Raw genomic sequence first — 25,481 nt, forward strand, 5'->3', positions numbered from 1 at the left:
AAGAATATTATTATTGTTGTTATTATTTTATTTAGAGTATAAAGTAAAGAGCAGTGGTATCTGCATCACGTGACAGGCCAACACCCCATACTTGAGTTAATCCAACATAGTATTAAAAATAAATAACTTAAAATGGACCAGTGACATAACTTCAGTTAAGTTTTATCAGTGTACATCAAACTGAAAAAATGGCAATAATTTCATGTACGCTGCACCTTATTTTTTAATCATTATATATCTTTACTGCAGTAACAATTGCCTAAATGTAAATAAAGCTGCTTTGCAACAATGCAAAATCGGGAAAAGCTCTACAGAAACAAAATTGAATTGAATATTTGGGCTGTTGCTTTTAATTGGGCAGTCAGTTTTACCCACGTGAATGGATTCTTTAACTTAATTTGGATGAAACGTAATATATTCCCCTCTTTAAAAAGCTAATAAGCCTATTTTGTTCCTAACTATGCAAAACGACAGTTTTGGTATTTAATTTGTATTTACCATGTTTTGCCCTGCGGGATTGTAAGCCGCCATCTAAAATTGACTGACATCTGTGGTTCATTAAACAAAAGTAAAAAAAAAACTAAAGACCAAACACACCAGAGCCATAAGAATTTTATTCCTTTATATCTTCTCAATGTACACGTTTGATTTGTCCCACATTTACAAAATAACAGCAATAAATCTCAGTCCGCACAGGAACAGAGGATTCAACAAGCTGCCCACCACATCCAGACGTTAGTCTCCTCTCAATACATGTCATCTGTACATTCAAGTGTCCCATGAGCAGTTCATGACGAACAATAAAAGACATCTTCTTTTAATAATTAACTGGCATTGCCCATGCAAAAAATGGACCAGTCTGATCCAAACATTTCGATTGAAAAAACAAACATAGTGGCACACGAAAGCAAACAAACATTTCCAGCACTTGACATGATTTTTAGAGATCAGTAGGACGAGACAGGTCCAACTTGAAACCAGTATGGCGGGTTCAGTATTTAAAATACTGAACTAGATGTTTGTACGAGTGCATCAGTAGTTCATACCTTTACAAAAGCACAATGATTTAGAGAGATGTTGACAAGTTTACAAGCTCTTCATGAATGCAACGGCGTCTTATAAACCTTTTGGATTGCTAAATTGCCTCAACCGCACACGGACAAAATGGAATGTGAACAATGGCCAACAAATAAAAAACATGATGGACGTCCTTTCTGAAAGGCTTCTGATGGGGGGGGTTTAAAATGGTTATTCCAAAATAAAATATTATTTTATTTTATCATTTGAAGGGGCTAAAAAACATGTCCCAAAAAAATGTAGCCATTAAAAAGATTTTAAACATCTAGATTATTGCTCATTTTTGGAAACTTGATTCGGTTGGTACAGCAGTTTTTACATGACCCGGCTTGAAACTGCTTAAGATGGCAGGGTTCAGGTTATGACTAGCGTACGCAAAAGGTCGTGTTTTTGAGACTTCACGTTCCTTCCCCACCATTGGAGGTCTGTGTGGTAGCCGACTGTGGTTGTACAGAAGTCGCCTCGAGTTCAGATTCCTGAACAAAGATAACAGCGTCCCCGCTGACGTTGATTAGACACTGTGCCTGAAATACACACACAACACCAGCATAAATGAACAACAAGGGTGAGTGCTTGAGTGCGCGAGTGCGACTATGTAAACATTAACCTGGTTCTTGTTAGGGTTCTCCATAAACACACACTCCTTCATGCTGTAAGAAACTACAGCGTTTCCTCCGAGAGCAGCGACATGGGCGCGAACCATCGCGAATACTTCAGCTATGAACGAGTGGAGAAACCCACTCACACCTCCCTCCTACGACACACAAAAACACGAAGGTCTTAGTAAGCAAGGCTCACAAGTTGCTTTGATTTTAAGAGGCAATTCACTTATCAGAATTTTTATTAAACCTCAGATTATTTCTTTGTGATTTACACCTTTAGTGTGCACACTTCAAAGAGTATTAACATGAGTTCATGCATCTAGACTGGTACCTCTCGAAGTGAGGTGGTCTCTCTAATGAAGAACATGTTGATGATGCCGAGGTATTTGATGATCTTTGCTCCAGGAATGAACGACAGCGGAGTCATTTTGACCACAGCGACAGAACCGCCAGAGTAGGAACGGTTCGACCGCAGCGAACGAGAACGGCCCTCCGGCAACGGGCTGTTCTTCTCCAGAGATGATGCTGTTGGGGATAAGATATGAGGGAAAGAGAAAGAGAAAAAGGGGGTGGAAAGATACCAGACATGGCCTTCAGATGGCGCTCTACACGACCAACAAATGTGACGAGACAAACACTGTGTGCATTTGCGTGTGATTAAAGCAAAGCAATGACAGTGCACTGCAGCATGCAAATAAACACCATGCAGATACAAATAGACAGAGAAATATCAAATCTGCCTCGACCAATCAAGACGTGAGCTTTGAAGAGGGAGAAGACTGGTTTTATAAAGAGCGTGAAGATGATACAGCCAGTGAAAGCTGTAGATGATACATGACGCTGCATCACATGGCGCATGCCGTTGCTAAAACTGTGTGCCAGTGGACTGAATTAGAGCTGGGCGATATATTAAATATTACCAGTATATTCATTAATAATTTGTGAAAAACAGGGTGAATTCAGGCAGATTGGGACAGTCACCTTAATGTCGAAGAGTGTCACAATATTCCTGAATTCACTCTATATAGTTTAATTTTGCAGTTTTTTCTCTATATCATTGTCAAATATCAATCTATTGCATTTATTTTGTGAAGAACGCAGAAAGCATGCCTTGATTATAATACAGTATACAGTGAGGGAAATAAGTATTTGATCCCCTGCTGATTTTGTAAGTTTGCCTACTTACAAACAAATGAAGGGTCTATATTTTTTATGGTGGGTTTATTTTAACTGATAGACACAGAATATTTAAAAAAATCAGGGGAAAAAAATGTTATATAAAGGTTATAAATTGATTTGCATTTCAGTCAGTGAAATAAGTATTTGATCCCCTACCAACTAGCAAGAATTCTGGCTCCACAGATTGGTTATGTGCCTATATGGACCACAGATTAGTCCTGTCACTTTAAGAAAGTACTCCTAAATCAGCTTGTTATGTATATAAAAGATGCCTGCCAACAGAATCTGTATCTTCCAGTTCAACCTCTCCAACACCATGGTCCAGACCAAATAGGTTTTAAAGGATGTCAGCGACAAGATTGGAGACCTGCACAAACCTTGAATAGGCTACAGACAGAAGCTTGGTGAGAAGGAGACAACTGTTGGTGTGATTATTTGGAAATAGAAGATATACAAAATAACTATCAAATGCCCTTGTTCTGGAGCTCCCTGCAATATTTCCCCAATGGGGTAAAGATGATCATGAGAAATGTTAAAGATCAGCCCAGAACTACACGGAAGAAGCCTGTTAATGATTTCAAGACAGTTGGGAACACAGTTAGCAAGCAAAACATTGGTAACACATTGGTAACACGCTATGCCACAGTAGACTGAAATCCTGAAGCACCCGCAAGGTCCTCCTGCCCAAGAAGGCCCGCCTGGCTCGTCTTAAGTTTGACAATGAACATAAAAATGATTCAGAAAAGGCTTTGGCGAAAGTGCTGGCACTGCTGTGAGACCAAAATGGACTCCTGTGTTTGGAGGGAGAGAAATGCTGACTATGAGCCCAAGAACATCATGTCTACAGAGAAGCACAGTGTTGGAAACATTCTGCTTTAGGGCTTTTTCTCTGCTACAGGTATACAGGATGACTTCACCGCATTGAGGGGCTGAGGGACGGGCCCATGTACCGTAAAATCTTGGACGAGAACCTCCTCCCCTTAACTAGGTCACTGAAGATGGGTCATGGATGAGCCTTTAACATGACAAAGACGCAAAACATATTGCCAAGACAACCAAATAGTGGCTTAAGGAGAAGCACATTAAATGTCCTAGCCAGTCTCTAGACCCTAGTCCTATAGAACCTCTGTGAAGGAGGCTAAAACTCCAATTTGCTGAGCGACAGCCAAGAAACCTTAAAGATTGACAGAGGAGTGGACTAAATGTATCCGGACACATGTGCAAACCTGGTGACCAACTATCAGAAATGTCTGACCTCTGTGCTTGCCAACAAGGGTTTCTCCACAAAGTACAAAGTTATGTTTTGCTTGGGGATCAAATACTTATTTCACTGACTGAAATGCAAATCAATTTATAACCTTTATATAACATTTTTTTCCCCTGATTTTTTTTAATATTCTGTGTCTATCAGTTAAAATAAACCCACCATAAAAATTATAGACCCTTCATTTGTTTGTAAGTAGGCAAACTTACAAAATCAGCAGGGGATCAAATACTTATTTCCCTCACTGTACGTATATGCCCCGTCCCACACTATACGGCCTGTAATGTCATGCTTATGATGCAGAACTCATGACTGTCAGCCTGTGATGTGCTTTACGTCACATACACATCACACTAGCCAGTTCAAATATGAAATCGATGACACAAAGCTGAACAAATGATGGTCTTCGACATGGCTTCTCGCTAGGACTCAACCTCAACTTTCACACTCAATCAAGTTTGAACGGATCGAGGTATGGCAGCAAGACTCTTCCACTGTTGGATGCAAGATATGGAAATGTGTTCGTGTGTGTGGATGTAGTATGCAAGTATATAGACCTTAGTCGGAGTAGGCAGCATGGCTGTTTATGCTTTTTTGCTAATGTTAGCCCGCTAGCCCTTTTTTATGCCACACACTTATTGATCTACATCTCAGACGCTAAAGCTCCGAAATGGTCATAAAACCATAAGCATTTTTAAAGGCATGCCGTCTACTCTGACTACGGTCTATGTCAGTATGTGTGTGTGTGTGCTCCTACTTGTTTTAATTGATCCGCGTCTCATGGTGTGAGCTTTCAGTCTAAGCTGCTCTATCCAGGAGCTGCATCTGTCTGCAAAGGAACTGTAATCAACTGAGGGGGCTGGACACGCACACGTACAGACGGACATCCAGACACACAGATAGACATAGATGGACGAAAACACCACACACACACACACGCGTGTACGTGCGCATGCGGCCGCCGGACCCACGGGCACGTACGAACGCACAACAGAGGGACACACAGAAGAGAACACGGGACACAGAAAGAAAGAAAAAGGGGTAAAATGGATGATGCTGGGGTGAGTGCTGCATCTGTCACACACAAGAGGAGCAGAAATCCAAAAGAAAAACCAAAACAAACAACCCTGCTGCCTTCAGATCCTGTAGCGCAGGATCTCACACTGACCTTTGGCTGATGGGTGGCTGCCTGAGATATCTGCTAGACCTGCAGAACAACACAAGCTAGATGTTAAAACTGCAGGAGTTTCCTTTATCTCTGTAAAAAGTTATAATCAACATTACAACTTATAACGTCAAGACTGGAGAAGTTATACTAAATGAAAATGTTTAGATCACACTAAGTGACAAAATTTCAAAATCATGTTAACACTTTGCTTAAAGCTTTTTCTAGTCTACAGGATTGCTGGGGTTAAGAATACACTGGTTAAAATACCAAGTTTCATATCTCTACTGTTGGTGCAAAAAAATTTTGTCTTTTTCTTTAAAACTGCTTTGCAACAATGCAAAATTGCAAAAAGCAGTGACGGTAAATGTGAGGTTTCAGGGTTTAGGCTTTACCTTTGGTGGAGTCAGGATTGAGCTCCAGGTTGAATTGAAGCTGCTCGTCATTTTCGTGTATCGCTGCAAAGGATGATCAACGTGAAACAGAGGAACATTCAGAACGTTTTAAAGAACATGTACCTAAAGGACATCTCACCCTTTATCTGTGTCTTCTCCCCACCGTGCCTGCCATTCTCCAGAGCCTGATCTTTGTCAAAGCTCATCGCCACAGCTGTCACCGCCACCTGTCAATCAAACACGCTTTGTAATATTTCTTAAATAATCAACAACTTCATGCATCAAACTAATTAGCACGTGTTCCCATTTAGGAATGTAAATGTGAAATCACTGTGGTATAAATGTATTTGTTTCAATGCCACCTATTAGTGTATAAACAGTTGTGTCCTCAACCTGTATGAGTTCATCTTCAGGTATGGCCACAGTGAAGTTCAGGTGACAAAGACAGCAGGGGGTCAACGACCGCAGCTTAAAGTAGAAACTCTAGCGCCCAAGCACAATCACAGACACGTTAGCATTGATACACAAACAATCCAGTCATTTAATTTGTCAGACCAATGTCAAGGAAACACTTGAAGATGTCAAATAATTACATTATAAAGTGAAAATGCATGTACCTTAAGCAGGTTCTCACAGAGGTCGGTGAAAATCTTGTTCAGTCCCTGATTGGTCAGATTGGCGTTGTTAAGGCGGAAAACCCTCACAGAGGTAAACATCTGAAATGAAACAAGTCAATTGTTTGTATTGTATTGTTTCGCTGACTGTACACAGTTTTGGTGAAAAAGAGGTCATTTTACACATTCGTGATGTCAATTAGCATCAGACTTTGTGAACCAGCCTTCTTTTCTTTATTCAATAGCTGTGATTTGCAATCGGTCATGATTTCAAGCAGGTCAAAAATCAGTAATTCAGTCACTGTTCTGGATGAGACACCTGTATAGCTGAAGTCCAGTTTTGAATTCCAGGCATGATTTCAGTGTTACAGCTGTAAAATCCTGAAAAGAAGGCAAAAGAACACATGTGAGCACACAGTCCAGTGAATACCGAGTAAAGTTTTATTCCCTATTGATGAGTAAAGGTGTGCACCTGGTGGGGTGGGAGAATCAGTCAAAAGTGCATGTATATCTTCCACAGCATCCGTGTCATCAATCTAGAAAAGTATCAGAACATCAAAATCAGACTTACTGATCAATCCATTACTCTATCCATCTATCCATCAAAGCTGTCTCACCTCCAGTACAAAAGTGTCTTTTTTCCCATGAGACAAGTCCAGTTCTGACACCTCATCTGAACTCTCTGAGTGAGAGCGGAAGAGACGGGACCTCTGACGGGGTTCAGGGATCGGTGAACCGATTATTTCTTCAACAACCTCCTATGAAGCCAACCAAAACTCAATGATAAATCTAGTTGCAGTGTCTGCTGTGCGTATAATAATATAGCCTCGTGTCAAAACCTGATTTCCTTGAAAGCGGTTACTGTATTCCAGCTCTTGACATTAGAAGGATTATGTAAAGAGCTGTGATTAACATTTTAATACAATTTTATGTGTCCCTTCTCTCGGATTAAACCACAAGCTGACTGATTTATTCTACTCAATAAAATTCCAGGGCATCCCTCTCAAGAAGTTTATCCACCCTTTGGTACCGTTTATTTCCCCTTTGTTAAAAAATGTACAGACAGGTGACAGGTGTGTGTACTTACAGGTGGGTTGACATCAAATAGTTCTTTGTTTTTCGCTATGGTGTCATTTATTTTCTTCTGCATATTGGAGATGTGCTGTTCATATGTGATGTCACTGGGAGTTTTTCCTGCTATTTGGATTCCTCCCGGACTGGGTAACGCTGTCAGATAGACTCCCGTGGCGGACTAGACACAACATAAACGCAACACATAAGCACACCATTATTATCAATACAATAAATCCTCTGAGCATTGTGGGTAATAGCACACAGACCGCCAGTCCCAGCAGCATGGTCTCTCCCACGCTGATCTGGATGCGTAGACCAAACAGAGCGTTCATGCCACGTAGCTTCAGCTTGTTCATCAGCTGTGTATGGAGCTCGTACTCCAGAAAGGGCAGCAGATTGCTGATAGCTGTGGCGTTCCCCTCTCCCTGGCCTTTCTTTTTAGTCCGACACAACCTGGCATGGGGTAGAGATTGAGTGAGAGGAAAACAGTTCTGCATCTGCCTACACAACACGGCTTTGAATGTAATGCATCACAGCACACAAGATATATACTGCACATGCGGAGCATGTCATTCAGACCATACTCAGATTTTTGTCTTCAGTGTAGGTTTTACCTGGCCTGAATCAGGCAGCCCTTGCCAGTGACATTGGCTTCGGTGGGCAAGTCGATCGTGGTGAACAGGACGTCAGGCACCTTGTTGCGGCGACAACAGTAGCAATAGGTGAGTTGAGCCGGAAACGGTATATTCAACTCATCGTATGGTATGTGGCAGAACCCACAGCCAGGGGGCGCCACCTCCTCAAATCTTACAGAAATAAACACCGTTATTAGTACATTGTTACAAGATGGCATACACACACCGATCCAAGCACCCACATGAGCTAAAACTTCCCATTGAATACGAATACCCTAGTATGTATGTGAAGATATGTATAAGTATGTATATACACAGAGACATACAAGACTTTTTCCCTTTGTTATGAAGTCCTCAGAACTTTAATTGGTTAGTAGCTTTAAAAGCTGTCCTTAGCAAAAACAGACACACACACTAGTTTAATTATTAATGTTAAGTACTAGGGGTGTAACGGTACGCGTATTCGTACCGAAACGTCATGAGCTGTCGAGGGGAAAATTCCAAAATGAAGTTATCATTCCTATACCCTACTCCCTTCGAAGGGCAGATCCCTTGTAGTTTAGACTGTGGAGTGAACAGGGCATTTGCGTGCCACTATGTAGACGTTTGGAATTCACGTGGCAAAGTAAGCGACGTAATTTCCTCATTATCTTCAGCTGGCATGTTCCTGTGACAACGAAGCATTGTGTCCGTCAGCTGATGTCGCTGTTTTAATGGCATAACTTAAGCATAAAACCTAACTGTTTGCAAATAAACATACATTTTATATTTTTAAAAGTTTTTAAAATATGCTATATAATATATAAACACTAATATATATAAAATTTTTCAAAATATAAAATGTATTGTTTACTTGCAAACAGGTTTTATGCTTAAGTTATGCCATTAAAACAGCGACATCAGCTGACGGACACAATGCTTCGTTGTCACAGGAACATGCCAGCTGAAGATAATGAGGAAATTACGTCTCTTACTTTGCCATGTGCATTCCAAACGTCTACATAGTGGCACGCAAATGCCCTGTTCACTCCAAAGTCTAAACTACAAGGGCTCTGCCCTTCGAAGGAGTAGGGCATAGGAATGATGACTATAGGAATGTTGCCTGTGACGGTTCGGTACGAATACACGTACCGTTACACCCCTATTAAGTACTTTTGTGTTTCATCAAAAAGGTCTTTCAGGTTCGGAAAGACATGAGGGTGAGCAGATGATGACAGAAGTTACAGAACTTTCATATTTTGTTAGACTGTCCCTTTAAGTGTCAAGAGCCAGAGGTGTGTGTGTATGTGTGCGCGTGTGTCATTAACCTACCCTAGTGAGGCTGAACTACCCATATCCCCCTCGACCCTGTCTGCCCCTGAAGTAAAGACAACTGGTTGCCGTGACAACCTGTGTTCCACGTCCAGTGAGCCGTCCTGCATGAAACGGGAGCTGAGGATCGCCGCTGTGCCGGATGCAGACAGAATGCAGACCTCCTCACTGTGCACACACATATAAAAAAAGAACGTTATCAGCAACTGGTTGTGACTACAGTCTAAAGATTGTGTTTCTGTGTGTTCGTTTAGTACCAGATGCTGGTGGATTCGCTGTACCCCACCACAGCGTGGCAGCCGAGGGCTTTGACGTGAGACTTAATTTCCTGACGGATCTCCTCCCACCAAGCGTCTCGCGTCTCCGGCTCATCTGTAACAAATGTGAATATGACGTCATGCAAGCTTAAAGCACTCGCACTCCTCACTTAAGCAGGATACTGGCCATGTTAGTTGCTTTCTTGACGCTCCCAATCTTCCACTTCGATATTTGTGTAAATTGGATTTATGGATTACATCAGAATGGTGTCTATTTCAGATTAGATAAATGAGGAAAGAACAAAACTTTGCCCATTTGCCGTGGTGTGCTAACCACGTCACAGCCGGCTGCAGGGAGCAAAGCGTGCAAACAAGGCTAGTAGCTGAGCGTTTGTTTGAAACACACTCAAACACATGCACGAGTGCTGTGCCCTCTGGGAGCGAGGCGTATTCACAACTCTCAAGAGCAAACTCCCCTGCCGGTTAATCACATACTAGGAGAGGACTGTGCGAAATGAGGAGGAGGAGGATGATGGTGAAAACAAAGAGGACACTGGTGTGTTTTGCCATTCTACTGAGCTCTCACGAGTGAAGCAACAAAAGTAGGCAGAACATTCCCTCGCCAGCGCAGTCATGCTTTTCAAACAGGGATTGTCAATGGAGCACAAACTCCATCCTTTACTGGTTATACAGCCAACAGCAGGAAGGAGTTTGATGAATAACGGTGAGCATTAGAAGATAAGTGCACAGCAGAGAAGAGGATAAATCAAAAGCAGAAGACAGGTTTACAAAGATAAATAAGATCTGATGCTCACTTCACCTCAGTGATAAAATACAACATTCAAACACTTCTGAATTAAGTAAACGAGTATTATTAATATCACTTATTTGCATCAAACCTTCGGTCATTCACTGAACATTTAAGAAAGATGTGCCAAAAAGAAACCCCATAGCGCACTTAATAGCGTGAATACAAATACAACAACGGTTGATGCACAAACACGAAAAGGACCCATCCGTTTACTTTGGATCCTGGTAAAGTAGGTCAAGAGGTGTACATTTTTGTTATTTAAAAAGGACATTTAAATGAAAAATACACCTTTTTATTTAAAGTAAACTATTTAGTCAAGGTAACATGTCCACAAAACATCCCAGCATGCATGACCCCACTACAAATCAACAGCATCATGGCACACTTTATTTCATGGCACACATATTTTTAAACACTGTACAGGTTAACAACGACTTTAAAGGCAACAGCACTACCAAGGGCACAGAGAACATTTAGTCGTTGACTGAATGCAGAACAATGCGTATGTCTGCTTCTCTGTACCTTATCTGGATTGGTAGATCAAGTAGTCATGTGACAAGGAAGTAGGGGAACTGGGTAAAGGAGGTGGGTGAGGCACAATCAAAGCAGATCACCAATGATCAGCCAGAGCAGAGAACAGCCAAAGATTCAGACAAAACATGCAACAGACACCAGACACACACACTCACACATACTCATACAAAAACGTAGCGCATGGCAGCTCATGCAACACACACTACTGATAAAGCGTTTGAGTGCGTATGTGTAAATCTACAGTATGCAAATGTGAGACGTTAAGATTCTTATTAGACTTCTTTAAACATTCTCAACTGGTACTTTCCACCAATGAGGAACAAATTTACAGTCCGATTCATTTTTATATTCTGCTTTATTCTAAACACAACATTTTCTAAATGCTAGACAATCTAATTGCTCTATTTTTAAGTGGAATGTGCCAAATGAACTTTCTTTGTAATTACTATTAATAAAACACGTACAAAAATCTTATTTAAGATATATTACATTCTAAAATATAGTTAAAATTATGATAAATTATGTGACTTTTTTGTTACCACATATAAATCCACTACCGGTCAAAAGTTTAGGCTCACTCTTTATTCATATTTTTCTACCGTTTAGAATAATATTAAACCCATCAAAACCATGAAATAACACAAATGTAGCTTTGGGAATTATGTTCCAAAATAAATGAACTTTACGTTATATTTTATCATCTTTAAAGTAGCCACCCTTTGACTAGAATCGTACACTTCTCATTTTGTCATCCAGCTTCTTGAGGTCTCAACCTGGGAAGCTTTTTAAACAGTACTGAAGTCTATGCTGGACTCTTATTGACTGCTTTTTATTTATTATTCGGTCCAAATAATTCATTTCAAAAATATATTTTGCCTAAAAATTTGGTTTTCTATTAAAATAAATATATTGAGTTTTTTGGGGCTATGGTCTTAAACCTTTGATCAGCTGATGAACAGCCTGTTTGAGTGTAAAAGTTTTCAATAAATTGCCTACTTTCAGTTTTTTTGTCTCTTGCTCCTGTTTCTTGTTTTCGGCATTTTGAAGCAGTACTTATAACCTGGTTACGATCCACCAGCGAGAAATGCGAATACTTGTAATGTATCCCCCGGTCTTAAGAGTTTGTTCAGGAGTGTATGTTGCCACAATTATAGTTTTGTCAACAAAAGTAATTTCAAACATTGAAACACACACCTTCAGATTAATAGATTTTTAAGATCATGAGAAACATTTTTTTGACCGGTAGTGTAATTATAATATAATTAAATCACACTACTAGAAAAATCCATATTCAAAATGCAATATTATGCATATCAATATGACATTATTGAGCTGAGCAGCCAAAATCTGCATGTAAGTGTGTGTGTGTCTGTATATAGCAGGACTGAGGGTAGGGTAGTACCTGCAGTGAAACTATTCCAGTCTAGCAGTTTGTATGATCTGGTGTTACCCAAGGCTGAGCCAAATCGCCACATTAGTAGATCGGTTAAAGGAGCAGAAAGAAGAAGAAAGAAGAGAGAGAGAGAGTAGAAAAGGAAAAGAAACCAAACACAAACTACAAACGAGAGCACAACACTGGACAACACCACTCCACAGGAACTGCAAAATCAGACAAGAGTTATCTGAGAGGTGATCCATAAGAACAAGAGAGAATAGGTGGACAGACTAGAAGAATATTTAGAGAATTGAAGATTTGAAAGAGAGAAGGAAGGGAAAACAGGTGAAAGAAGGAAAAGGGGAGAAAGAGAGAGAGAGAGAGAGAGAGAAAGAGAGCATGCAGCAGCACTGTCACTGAGGCTCTAATCCAGCACATCTACAATAAAAACTAGATGAGCGGCTCCAACCAAACCATGCCTTATTTAATGCACACACAGGCACACAAACACACACAATGTAAACATTCATACAGAGTTGTGCAGTTGATGTGTGTGTATTGTACCAATGGAATTTACTATTTGCTGCTGGGTTATTGTATATGATACAGTCTTTATGTGGGTGTTTGTGTTTCCTCTTCTTCCGTCAGAGACTAATTAAAGCTTTATTCCCTTCTCTTTTTGCCCTTCGCTTGTGACCACTGGACACAATAACAGATCAGATACTTCATTTGAAAACATGTCATCACATAAAATGCAAATTAGTACATAATGGTTAGCTGGTAAATAAACATGAATTCAAGCAGAGGACAAAGTTCACTGCGACTCGCAGCATCAATTGAGTCCAAGAGGCGACAGAAAACAAGCAAATTAAGAGTAAAATAATGTTTAGAAGCAGAACCGAATCATGAGAAGAGAATATAATGTCCATGCAGTGTAAGCATGGGTTACACAAGCCGTATGATGTTCAGGGAAGGGTATGGTTAATATTTGGTGTATGATTTGTCTCAGTAAAAAAAACGAAGAAATGCAACCGGCCAAAATAAAAGTTGAGAAGAGGTGGATCTATACTACACTATACACAAGCAAAGACAGGTAATGAAAGAGAATGGAGATTTGATCGTACGGTGACGAGGACAGAACAAAAAGGTTTAATACAAGTTAAGTTCTCTCGACAGTCGGAAACTGTTGATGACCACGAAATATTATTTTATCCCTTTGTTTGTAAAACAAAAGAAGAAACACATTTCTGTACAAATGAACAAAGAAGTATTTAAAAATAAGCCACCTTTTGTTTGAACCCCTTTGGAAAGACCCAGCCCCATTGACTTCGACTGTCAGTGTATTATAATAAACGTGCAGATTTTATATTTGTTTGTTTTTACAAACGGAGGGATACATTTTGGTGGTACTTAAGTTGGACTAAACCCAGCATATGCCTTTAAAGGAGAAGTCAGACCAAAACTGAAAATTCTGCCATTAATTACTCACCCTCAAACAGTTAAAGATCCCTAGGACCTCCGTTTTCCCCAGAATGCAAATGGAGGTTGTTTTGGAAGTTTTGGAAGCATTCTGACTCCTCCATAGATTGCAACGCAACCAAACACACGAGCCACATGACAGGGATGATGCACTGTTGTGTGGCTCTCGGGAACGCGCGTACGCTGGAAACTAAAGGGCTCAGCATAGTCCAGGCGAATTGCGCTTTCGTTCTGCGTTTTCGGGTAAAACGAAGCTACGGTATAGTGTTTTCGAACAATCCAACACCCCTTTGTTTCTGGAGGCAGGGTTTACATGACGTATCCAAATAGGCTCCGCGCACGTGGCCACACAAACAACACACCCAACTATTAAGTAATGGCCATGGACCAATGGTGGCTCGAGGGTGTTTACCGGCCAACACGAAATTTCCCGGAGAGTTCTGTTTGTTTTGCTGCTGCGAACTAGTGAAACGAATTGTCGTTTGGACCAGATTTTGTTTGAAATCAGGTCACAGGCGGTCGTTTTTCGATTTCGAATGTAGTATGCTGAGCCCTTTACATTCAAACCGGGAAGTTTTTGAATATAGTTGCGCACAAAAAGTATCCTCGTCGCATTATATTAATCTATACTGAACCATCGGAATCGCGTGGACAATTTTACGATGTCTTTAGGCACTTTCAGCACATTGAAGATTGGTTGCATTGCAATCTAAGGAGGAGTCAGAAAGCTTCCAAAACTACTTAATTTGCTACTTGAGGGTGGGTAATTAATGGCAGAATTTTCATTTTTGGTCGGAGATCCCCTTTAAGGCATTGCAACAGTTGAACATGTAATGCAGAACATTGAGACTGTACATAAGACAAAAGCCCCTGTCATGCACAATGCCAAACTACCAGAAAACCATACTTGCATTAAACACACATAATAGTGCTGATCTCTAACTCATCATTTGTCTATGTAGGACTATGGGTTTTTGCATTCTTAACGGTTTGTCCTTTGTGTTGCGATTTTAAGTAGAAATCTTTAGAGTTTAGTGTTTTATTTATTGCTAAATATATAAATGTTCTGTACATCCGTGGTGAGGTATGTTGCAGGTGGTCTTACCTGGGTTGTGGATTCGATCTAGAAGCTTCACTGAGCGGGCACTGACCACACCCCCTACGTGAAGGAGAAATCCAGAAGGGAAGGAGGTCAAAGTGAAGAAAGGGTATTCCTGAAACACACAGAAAGGCCATGAAGCGGTGATACAAATAGGGCACAGATGAACCACAGGACATCATGTCCATCTATGCGTTTACATTGGCAACACACGTCAGGAGGGCACTTTATAGCAAACCTGTGGATCATGCCATTACACATCAATATTTTGCAATCACAATACAAGACTCATGCTGAAATCAAGAGATTTATAGTACGGGAGATAGGCTTTTTTACTGGGTAACAACTCTGTAGAGTGCATTACATCAGGACTTCTCAGATATGAAGATATGAAGTATGAATGGTTTCACATTTCTGTTTTGTTGCTAGAACTTGATGCCATCTCTTCAATTTCAGGATTTCATTTGATATACTGTAAGCATAGCAATAAATATTAAATGAAGTCCTGATTAAAACCTCAAACAAAATTGTGAACAGTACTCCTGTCTTTATCTCCCATAAAAAAAACAGAAGACAACTTCAAGAATGCTGTCTCTTCCTCTGTTAAACTCATCATCACACAAATTTAACAAGCTTAACAAAGCATGGCATCTACGGTAAAAAAGACCCTTGAAGGAAATCATTAACAAAGGTCACAGCAAAACTGTGAGGTACAAGTATACATGATAGCTTCCTAGCACCTGGCAAAGGTTCTAGAACATTCTCCATGTAAATGGGTGCATAACCATATGATGCCTAAACCAATGGTGACATTTGTGACGTGACATTGGTTTGATGAACAATGAAGTCTGTAGGACAGTAGAGGAGATGCAGGACTTTGCAGGGAGGAATAAAAGAGTGAAATAAAATGAAACAATGAAAAACGACTAAAACCAAAACATTTGGCATGCACTCTTCAGACATACCAGCGTCCTAAAAAACGCTTCAGAGGATGAAACCCCCTGAAATCCGATGAAAGTGTGACAGAGTAAAAAAAATACTTTTAATTTAATTTAATTATCGAAGTTAAAACAAGGCACTAAAGCACAAACATTTAAAATGTTAAAACAAACATCGGCATAGGATAAATCTACAGTAATCCCCTGGAAAAATCTACATATCGCCGCAGTCAGACTGAAACCTCCTACATCCATTTTTCATATATCATTACTACTGGTAAGCCTTTAGGTTTTACAAATATGTAACCAATAAAATGTACAGAAAAACGAGTTTGTCAACTTTGACGCCACAGTGTTTAATTATTGATAAAATGCAGTGTTTTATCCTGTAAAGTGGAAGTTTTGCAGATACAAGCTTTCAGTCAGACAGTGTCGATACGTCAGTAAGTTTACATCAATAAGTGGGAAGAAAAGTACAAAATGGTATTTTGAAATATTGCAGATTAGCATTTTCGTTTATGCATTTTCCATGCGGTTTAAATGCAGTTTTAGAAATTTAAGAATCTGTTTGTTGTGTTAAATAAAAAAAGATCCGTGCATCTCTGTGTCTGTGTCATTATACTGTACACACATGCACATATATTCCGAGTGTCATCCATACAAACTGACAAATGAACAAACTAACAAAATATCGTCAGATTCGACTGACAGCCCTAGAACACAGAAATAAACACAGAAATAAACATTGAGCGTGTTTGTCTTACTCTCTGCTCCAGTGCTGATTGGGTCTGCTGCCGCAGAAGAGCTTTAAGAGGCCCCGCCTCCTTCCCTGCACTGCCGCCACTGCCCATTCCTGTTGATGACAGACAGGAGAGAGAAAAATGAGACACCAAACATGAGAGACTTCACTCCAAAACAGACAAATAGCAGCACACACACGCATACATTTAACCCTTCTGAATGACTATAACTGCACTGACATGAACAAGAGTGAACTTAGTCCCACTAATCAGATGTAAATCCTATTAATCTGAACATCCAACAGCTAGGGTGTTTCTGTAAAACGCATAATATACAATTATTACGTTTATGTATTTCATCCAAAGCGACTCAGTATGTGTGTGCTCCCTGTGATTGAACCCACAACCTTCGCCATGCTAACGCAATGCTCTTCCAACTAGGCTAAGAGAAAACCGTTCACAGACTTGAAAAACTACAGTCATTCACTCACATCTCAAAAGATTAAGACAAATTTTATGTTTCAGACACGCAAGCTCAGAACCCAGGCACTAGGGAAACTAAAAATTTTTAAACAAACCAACAGGAGTGTCATTTCTTTGTTGCCTAGTCTGGTCTTCCATTGGCAGAGAGACCAATCTGCATGCTTTCATGGCACATGCATGTGGGATTTTGTTAAATCAGAGAGCTCATCAGACACCACATCGTTCTACCATTGTGTAGGCAAACAACAAGATAAACGTTTGTTAGTATTTTGTATGCAAAAACGGGCATGACACCAGCCGGGAGCAGCACAGGGGTTGGTGTGGTCACACTGGAGGCAGTCACTGCAGCCCAGGGTCATAGGTCAAGGTTTATAGGGTGTGTCCTACCAGAGGCCGCCAGCAGCAATTCCTCACTGAAAGACACGCACTTTCTCAGCATGGCACTGTCTGATTGGCTGACATGGAGTGGGGGTGGAGTTGTACTCCTGGTGGCCATCCCTAGCCGCAAGTGGTGGGGCAGATAGGCAGAGGGGAGGGGAGATGATTCGCACTCAAGAGCGGGAGCACTGGGACACAAATACATCCTCACTGACAGAGAAAGAATGAGAGAGGAGAGTATGGCGGTGGATGCATCACATGAGAACAGAAACAGGGGCGTGTCTGAACTGTACAACAGAAAAAAGTGAGATAGAAAAAACAACTGTGGAGATAACCAAGGAGGCATCAAATAAACAGAACAAATTCAATCTTTATAGAGGTTATTTACTTCTCTTTCATTATAATTTGGTGTTTGTTTTTTGCGGTTGTGTCTTTAATTCTCCTTTCTTTGGATCTGACATGGTAAACATTGGTTACTTACAGGTTTGCTAGCTGGTCCAACATAATTTGCACAGCACCATCTTTCAAAAACAGCCTCTTTGCAAAGCCTGCTGTGACAGGTTCAAAACATTCCAGATTCTAGATCATTCTAGATTTTGCCATATAAACGTGGCTAGTAAGGTTTTCAGAATTCAAAGATTTCTGTTTAAATAACTGTTTTACAGTTTTAAAGAGGGTCTTTATGGATTCAGGAGGAAGTTTTTCATGGAAAATATGACTCCATCACATGACCCCTTAAAGGGATCATCCAAATAAGAATGGCAGGTAGAGCTTCAGACGATGATCTCCTATAGATGCTGAATGCAAATAATATGAAATAACAGCCTCAAGCTAAATCAAAACAAACAAACAAATGAAGGTCTCTAACATGCACATAAATAAAGTGAAATAAACAGAAGGGAGGAATTAAAGAAAACATAAATGACAAACACAAAAATGATCAAAATTAATGGATATATGAAGACCTGTGCCATAAACTCTCTGCTTCTAGGCCTCAACAATGGGGTCAGAAAATAACATTGCTTAACAGCTAGACTGGTGTTACAGAGGCCCGCAAAGACAGAGTGTCTGTCAGAGGTCAGGTGGGGTGGGGTATCTTACCGGTTTTGGGGGTGAGGCTGAGCTCGGTGTCGGAGGAGGAGGACTGGCGGCTGTAGGACTTGGAGGGGGAGAAGGAGGAGAAGGTTTGTGCTCTCAGAGGTGTGGGGGGTCCTGAGGATAACGGGACACCCGGGGCCTCCTCCCCAAAAACTGGCCTATGAGAGCAGGGAGGAACACACTCCATCAACACACACGGACTCACGGATTCATACATGACAGCTGTGCCCGTTTGCGTGAGTTTGAGCAGGTGAATGTGTGCGAGGAGGGAGGAGAGATACAGGGAGAAAGAAAAAGCATAGAGTGTTGTCTGCTTGCTGCCGTGAGGGCTGAGCGCGTGAACGTGATGACAACGGACAAGAAAGCTCATTATGGTAGCCGAGAGGGGATAAAATAACAAATGGACAAAATTCAAACGCTGTAAAACCTCCCCAAAAAAAGCACAACATGAAGAAGCGTGTTTCAGCCAACCAAAGCAGTGTCGATGTGTTTTTATTTCCTTTGCCTTTAAGAGGCCTGCCTGACGACAAAATGCACAAAAGCACAACTGAGAAACACAGAAGCCAAACCCATATCTCTGATAAAATAAATTCTAAATGAATACCGATCACTGATTGGTCAAAAGCTCTTTGAGAAATAGCAAACTGTCAATGCTTTGGCAAATGGTTGCTTTGGCAGCTGAAGGGAGGGGGCTGATGATGTCATAGCTGTCTGCCAATGAAGAACAGAGGGGTGGTGAGAGGTCTTGGTAAGGCCGTGGCAGGGTCGTGACAGGGTCATGGGGTACCTGCCTACACTGTCTGGCTCTGGGGGCATCTGAGCTCCTGTGTCTGGGTTTCATACCGGAGAAAAGCAGTGTTGGCACGGAAACAGAGAAGCCCTGAGAAAGACGACTGCTTGCGCTGTGAACCGGACTGCTGTGTGTGGAACGACATCCGAAAGTAGAAGGAGCAGCCTGCAGAGAGCTACACATACACACACGCATTGTTCATACATTCCACACACTTGCTGTGTACTGTACATTTACAAAAAACACAAACACCACGTGACGTTGACATAAGCAAACATGCATGCATATACACGCCCAGAGCAGGCCGCATGAAAAACTGATTGGGGAAGACTTTTTTGACCAACGTGTGTCAAAACCTACTCAGCTACTTTCATAGACAGTTTATGCCCTGTTTAGATAAAGCTCACTAGGTTTTGAGACAGCCATTCAAACATTCACAGCCCCCTAGAGAGCAAAGGACAAGACAACAATTATATTTACAATTGCGAAACACAAGACTCAAGACAGAACGCCTAGATTGAACCTTTAAGCCGTCTAATGCAAACACATGCTAGTGCAGGACAGATGCAGCATGCAGAAGAAAATCAGAGAAAAAAACATTGAGAGAAAAAGATAGAGGACATGCAGGGGAGATCAGGATCGAGAGGTGGTGTGTTTGTGTGTTGAGAATGCATTTCTGTACAACTAATTCAACAGCAACTCAGAAAACAAATACACACACATAATGCCTTAGAAATATGAACAAAAAGTAATTGTACAACATTTTCACTCTTTCATGTTGCATTAATTCCTGTTCAACAAAAGAAGAGTTTAACATATGCTGGGAAAAATACATTGATTGCACAATAAATGAATGCACAATAAAAAACATGATTTATGAAAATGAATAAAAACTAAGTTATAAGTTTTTGCAAATGAACTCTTCAAATATAATAAAATGCTTGTAACAATTGTTATACAAAATGATTGACCTCTGATGTCTAAATTCAGATTCAAAGACCAGATCTAATAGAAAAACCTGTTTTGTTTTTATCAATATTCCACTATGATTTAAATGGTATCGATGCATGGCTTTATTTAGAATAGCCATATTTCAATAATTACGTAATTTTCAGACCAAATATTTGCACCATTATTTATTTATAAATATAATAAATATCCTACACATTTGTGTACTGCAGATGAACTACGGTTGTTCTAAGCAAAGCCAAACAATACCCATTTTAAAATCTCTTGAAAAATCAAGGCAAAACTCGATGCTGATATAGCATTTTATTTTGTCAGTTTGTGTAACACTCACTCTTTCATGTCTTTTGAAGGAGAAGAGTTACTGGGTTGTGTGGCCGTGGAAGGAAGTGTACTGATTTTCTCCAGTGTGCAGGCTGTCCCGATGGCACGGACCACGAGGCCCGATTCTCCTTCCAGATCAAAGCATTGCAGGTACCCCACCACTGCGTTCCCTCCCATCTCCAGCACCTTCAGACCAATCTTCCTTTGCAGTTCACCTATAACACAAATAGACAAGCATTTACTGTACAGACACTCAAACGGAATGCAAATAAAAAACATTGACAACATCATTCACCTGGCATACAACCTTCTGTATTTCAGTGAATATTATTACCTGACATGAGAAAGATAAGTCTCTGTCGGGCCTCATTAGATGCACGAGGAGTTCTGATTCGGTCGATCCACTGGTACTCTGGATCCTCATTTACCACAAGCTCCTCTACAAAGCCATGAACCATTACAGCCCGGTAACATCGTGGAACGGAGGTTGCTGTAAGAAAAAAGATATTAAAATAAATACTAATTCATGATCACGACAACGGCATGTGGTCTTAACATTGAGTAATAAAATGCATTAGCAATAAACAGAATTAATAAATGCAACAAAAGAAAAAAAAGCTGCAAAACAACCTGTCATTTGTATTAGTTTTTAACTGGTCAACTCATTGAAATATAAAATAAGAAAATGCTATCTTTCTGCTTGGCCTAGAAGATTGTAGAGAGCTTTGACTTTTTTAATATCAGCCTAACAAAAATAAAAAGCAGGGCAAATAGTGGAGCAAGCATCAACAGAGTAAATCAGTACAAGAGACAAAAAGCTGATAGTATAGATACTTACTACAGAAGAATTTAATGCCACATGACGACTGCCTAAAGCGGTTCAGGTCATTGAAGAGATCAACCTTCACCAGCACATTGATTTCTCCTCTTATACCTAAACAACAGTATGTCATTATAGCGCAACTCAAAATCCCCTCACACAGTATACACTGTATTTTATTTACTCTATAATAGACCTGTTTGCAGATACACACCATGTATAGTGTCATAGATGGGAAGCCACCCGGAGATGACAGTAGCAGCTTCACTGCAAAGTAATGGATCAATGTCAATGTACACCTTTCCTATGGCATCATTAGCGCTGTACGTGTCATGGTCAAGTACTGTTATCTGCAACGGCTCGTCCTGCAGATCCTCATCATCAACCTGCAGGGATGATAAACTTAACAGTTTTAATAAACTTAAACTGAGCGCAAAATACAGCAAACTATAAGAATAGAAGAACAAGCTTACCTCAAACTTAAACCACTCTGAATTCCACTGAGGGTTCAGGGACTTGGGGTAGACATCAGTTTTAAATGTTGTGTTTCCAAACTTCACCTGAGGAACGCAATGTAGCAAGGACCGCTTTATTTTATAACCAGGGGAGTGTCTCAAAACCTAGCTAAAATGCCTAGGTTTTTAAGCACAACCAAGATACAATGATCTAATATTCAGTATGCACTGTGCAGTGAGTAACATGTCATATTAAAACAAGACTGACCTCTACGAAGGCATCGGTAAGGTCGCTGGCACGGTCCATGACGGGCAGATGCCGTCCCGCAACAATCTTCGCCTTTAATTTCCCAGGCATGATTCATCTAGTCTTATTTTAAACAAACATTAACATGTATGACTTTCACTGTGAATGATGAAAACACAGAAAATAGCAGACAGAGAATAACATTGAGGCAGGTGATCACAAAAGGTGCTTTTGACAGGCTGGAGGATAGACACACGGCCCAGTAATGCAATTACAAGATTGTTTTGTATTCAACTATTAAAATGTGAGTGACTTCAAATGAGAGCTCTGCATAAATAAATATTTTTGGGGTAATTAAGAGGTTTTTTACATTTTAAAATAAAAACACTGTGGACCATTGTGGGAATATTTTCAAATGTGAAATATAAGATATAAGACATTATTTATTCAAGCATCAAACCTCTCTGTAACACATAGCCTATATAACAGAATTAGTGAAGGATTAAATCTGAAAATAAACCAATTCACAGTACTATATACTACATAATTAATGTAAACATGGATAACTTCATTGGTTCTATAAAATCATAGAAAGTTAGATACAAAATACGAGAGAAAATTATATATATATATAAGTACATGTCAGGTGTTTAACGTTACCTCAGGACAGTTGACAGATTAGCCTCATTAACCTCATGTGACGTTACCTTATTTCATGAACACTAAATTAGACACAAATTCACAACCTCAACGTCACTTGCGTTTAAAATAACGAGATAATAATTATTTCAGGAATAACTATGTTATGTGTGAGTTGTATTTCTGCATAATGCGGGCAGTTAGCGGTTTAGCTGCGTTAACGTTGTTGACGGTCCCAACAGCATCATATCAGACACAAAACACGTTTTTGAATAATTTGTACATGTATTCATTACACAAACAATATCATTCTAGTGTTTTTATCTGCAGCTCACCAGTTTCACCTCAGGGGTTCAATCTGACGTTAAAGTCTCTCCATCGACCCTGCTGCTCATTAAAACACGTATTCTGTCATCATTAGATCTCAGGAAGGTGCAGTGTTGGCTTTGTGAGACATTTTAATCGGAATCATGTCACAATATTGATGTTTACACAGCTAATTTTCCAAATAAAACCGTCTTTCAGATGGTGGTCTTGCGCAGGGTCGGGCGCATGCGCATCGCTGCCGCATATGGGCGGGCCTGGGACGTCGTAATGTTCAGAACACTTCCGGGTCGTGAATATAAAAACAATCTTCTTTCATCAAAGATTAATACAATAACAACGAATTTGAGAGAGCCTCTGTTAAGATTTTTTATTTTCTTTCTTATATTATTTGTATTATTTCTGTATGTTTATTATTATTTTTTGTTTGTTTTGCGTGTATAAGCTGTTCTTGTTTAATAAGTACGATGTAAGCTCAAGATATATGTATATGTAAAATTGTTACGTATGCCATTTTGTTTGTAATTGTTAAGAAAAAAAATACAATAACAAAGACACCATAAACATAAAATAAAACAAATATATTCAAAAGAGAAAAAAGAATAACAATATAGGCTATATATTAAATAAATAAAATAATGAAAAATAAAGAATGGGCATTAAATCACAAAAAGTTGAAAAGCTTCAAAAACTTATTTGTTTATTCAAGTTTCTTATTTTGTGCTTTAAGATTTAAAATGGTTTTAAAATAAAAATCAAGATCTGTAGGGCAGAAAGTAATGTAAGATGGGTTTGAATGCGTTATTTTGGTTTTATGAATGTAAAACTTGGCTAAAAGAATAAAAAGGTTAAGAATATAATTTTGTTTGTCAGACAAACAAGGGTTCTGTAGCCCAAGTAAAATATCACATGGCTCCAAATTAAGGTGTTAATGTGGAATTTTTTGGTCATATCCATTTTAAAATCAATCCAGAATGAAAGGGAATAAGGGCATAAACAAGTGTTCAATATCCTCAACAGGTGCATTACAAAAAGTACATTAATCACAAACTGTGTGTATAAATCTACTAATGGTTACATTTACAGCATCTATGAACAATTTTGTACATTATTTCTTTTATTTTGTTAGATATGATGTATTTATAAGGTAATGTCCAGATACTAGTCATGCAACATGGTAAGGCTTATCTCATCTTGATTTGCATGGAGGATTGGAACCAACATTAAAGGAGTTTCTAATAAAGCTATTTTTAAAACGATTATCAAACAGATAAAGACCATTTACAATAAGTTGAGAATTTTGTAAAGCTGAATCATTAATGTCTACCTCTGAGTGTTTGGTTAATGTTATTGTCCACTGGAATGGCCTTAATTACTTTCTTGAACTCTTTTTCATTTACAAAAAAAAACATGTTGAAATAACATTTTGGTATGTGTATGGTTTCCCATTCTCGTCAATAAGTTGATTAACAATAAGTTGTATAAAACCCACACCTGAAGTATTGTCATCAGAGGTTTTTATCTGCATATGTGTGAGTGCATGTGTGTCGTGTTGGCTGGATCATGCATTTCTGAGCGAGTTTGTGTGATAGCATGACACACGTGACCATGTGTGCTTCTGTTTGAGGATCAATATCTCATAAATATCGGATTAGCTTTAAACGAAATCTTAGATCGGAAGGGTTTTCACCTCGTTAAACTACCTTAGGTGGAAAAGTGCTAATATTGGATGATCAGACATGCAGGGAGGAGGGTGCATGAGTGGTATTCACACCCCAAGCAGTTCACACATAGAGACTGTGCCAGACAGACAGTTAACTCACCGCAGTACAGGGAGAGGCATCGCTTAGAAAGGTTACTGAAGAAATAGATCATAGACCTTCAACAGACAGTTTTACCATTGAATCTTCAGTGAGTAAACTAGTAACCTGCATATAAAGGTTTACCTGAATGTAAGACACGTTTCTAAATGGTACAACAGGTCTTATGGTTCTTAATTTTTTGCATTTGAGTACGAACGTTTAACCGTTGTTTAAAAATGGATTTATTCCACACTACAGAGGAGACAAAAATTGTGTTTAAATGGCAATTATTGCAGCATAAGTCTTGGCAGGCAAATGGCATTTATAGTGAGTATTTATGGAAGAAAGGTTTGTTGATGAACATGTGAGGCGATGGGGGCCAGGTGCAAATAAATTGTGTCAACACAGAGAGGACAACAGCTTTCTTATATTTTATTTTGTGTCTGTCAGAATATCAGTTTTGAACTCCATGGCCTCCACTCCATGGAACGCCTAGAATTGAGTCAATAACCCTATTATTTCAATATCTCTTGGTTTTTCATAGAAACACAAGATGCTATTAGTCAAATAAATCTTCAATTTTGTTTTTTTAGCATCATCATTTTG

At 39.6% G+C, this 25,481-nt stretch overlaps 1 protein-coding gene across 13 annotated transcripts; it reads right to left on the reverse strand.

Moving 5' to 3' along the window:
* Positions 1-596: 596 nt before the first annotated feature.
* On the reverse strand, positions 597-23,310 carry c2cd5 (C2 calcium dependent domain containing 5). Of its 13 annotated transcripts, none has more exons than XM_057347672.1 (30): positions 23,085-23,310; positions 22,132-22,233; positions 21,882-21,968; positions 21,623-21,794; positions 21,427-21,522; positions 20,923-21,078; positions 20,599-20,803; positions 19,300-19,473; positions 18,512-18,666; positions 16,574-16,662; positions 15,837-15,872; positions 14,878-14,986; positions 12,321-12,374; positions 9,574-9,688; positions 9,317-9,484; positions 7,985-8,176; positions 7,637-7,823; positions 7,384-7,548; positions 6,914-7,054; positions 6,769-6,832; positions 6,616-6,677; positions 6,300-6,398; positions 6,076-6,165; positions 5,822-5,909; positions 5,683-5,745; positions 5,291-5,329; positions 4,880-4,951; positions 2,011-2,204; positions 1,685-1,831; positions 597-1,601 (listed from the first exon to the last, which is right to left on the reverse strand). In XM_057347672.1, exons 2-30 carry the CDS (start codon positions 22,219-22,221, stop codon positions 1,476-1,478), a joined length of 3,435 nt encoding a protein of 1,144 aa, XP_057203655.1. In that variant the 5' UTR covers positions 22,222-22,233; positions 23,085-23,310; the 3' UTR covers positions 597-1,475. The 13 variants fall into 13 exon arrangements, with proteins under 13 accessions (XP_057203655.1, XP_057203654.1, XP_057203660.1 ...); XM_057347671.1 differs by having other exon boundaries at positions 4,880-4,981; XM_057347677.1 differs by lacking the exon at positions 19,300-19,473 and having other exon boundaries at positions 4,880-4,981.
* Positions 23,311-25,481: the final 2,171 nt, after the last annotated feature.

Source organism: Triplophysa rosa, linkage group LG12 (assembly GCF_024868665.1).
Source record: "Triplophysa rosa linkage group LG12, Trosa_1v2, whole genome shotgun sequence".
NCBI classification, from domain to species: Eukaryota; Metazoa; Chordata; class Actinopteri; order Cypriniformes; family Nemacheilidae; genus Triplophysa; species Triplophysa rosa.

Excerpts from the sequence above, each read along its gene's own strand:
- c2cd5 (XM_057347671.1), bottom strand. The coding sequence starts at position 22,221 with ATGCCTGGGAAATTAAAGGCGAAGATTGTTGCGGGACGGCATCTGCCC. Across the intron at positions 18,667-19,299 it reads CCCAGAGCCAGACAGTGTAG|GCCAGTTTTTGGGGAGGAGG; the intron begins GCAGGTACCCCA and ends CTGCTCTCATAG. Across the intron at positions 9,689-12,320 it reads CTGGAATAGTTTCACTGCAG|ATGAGCCGGAGACGCGAGAC; the intron begins GTACTACCCTAC and ends CATTTGTTACAG.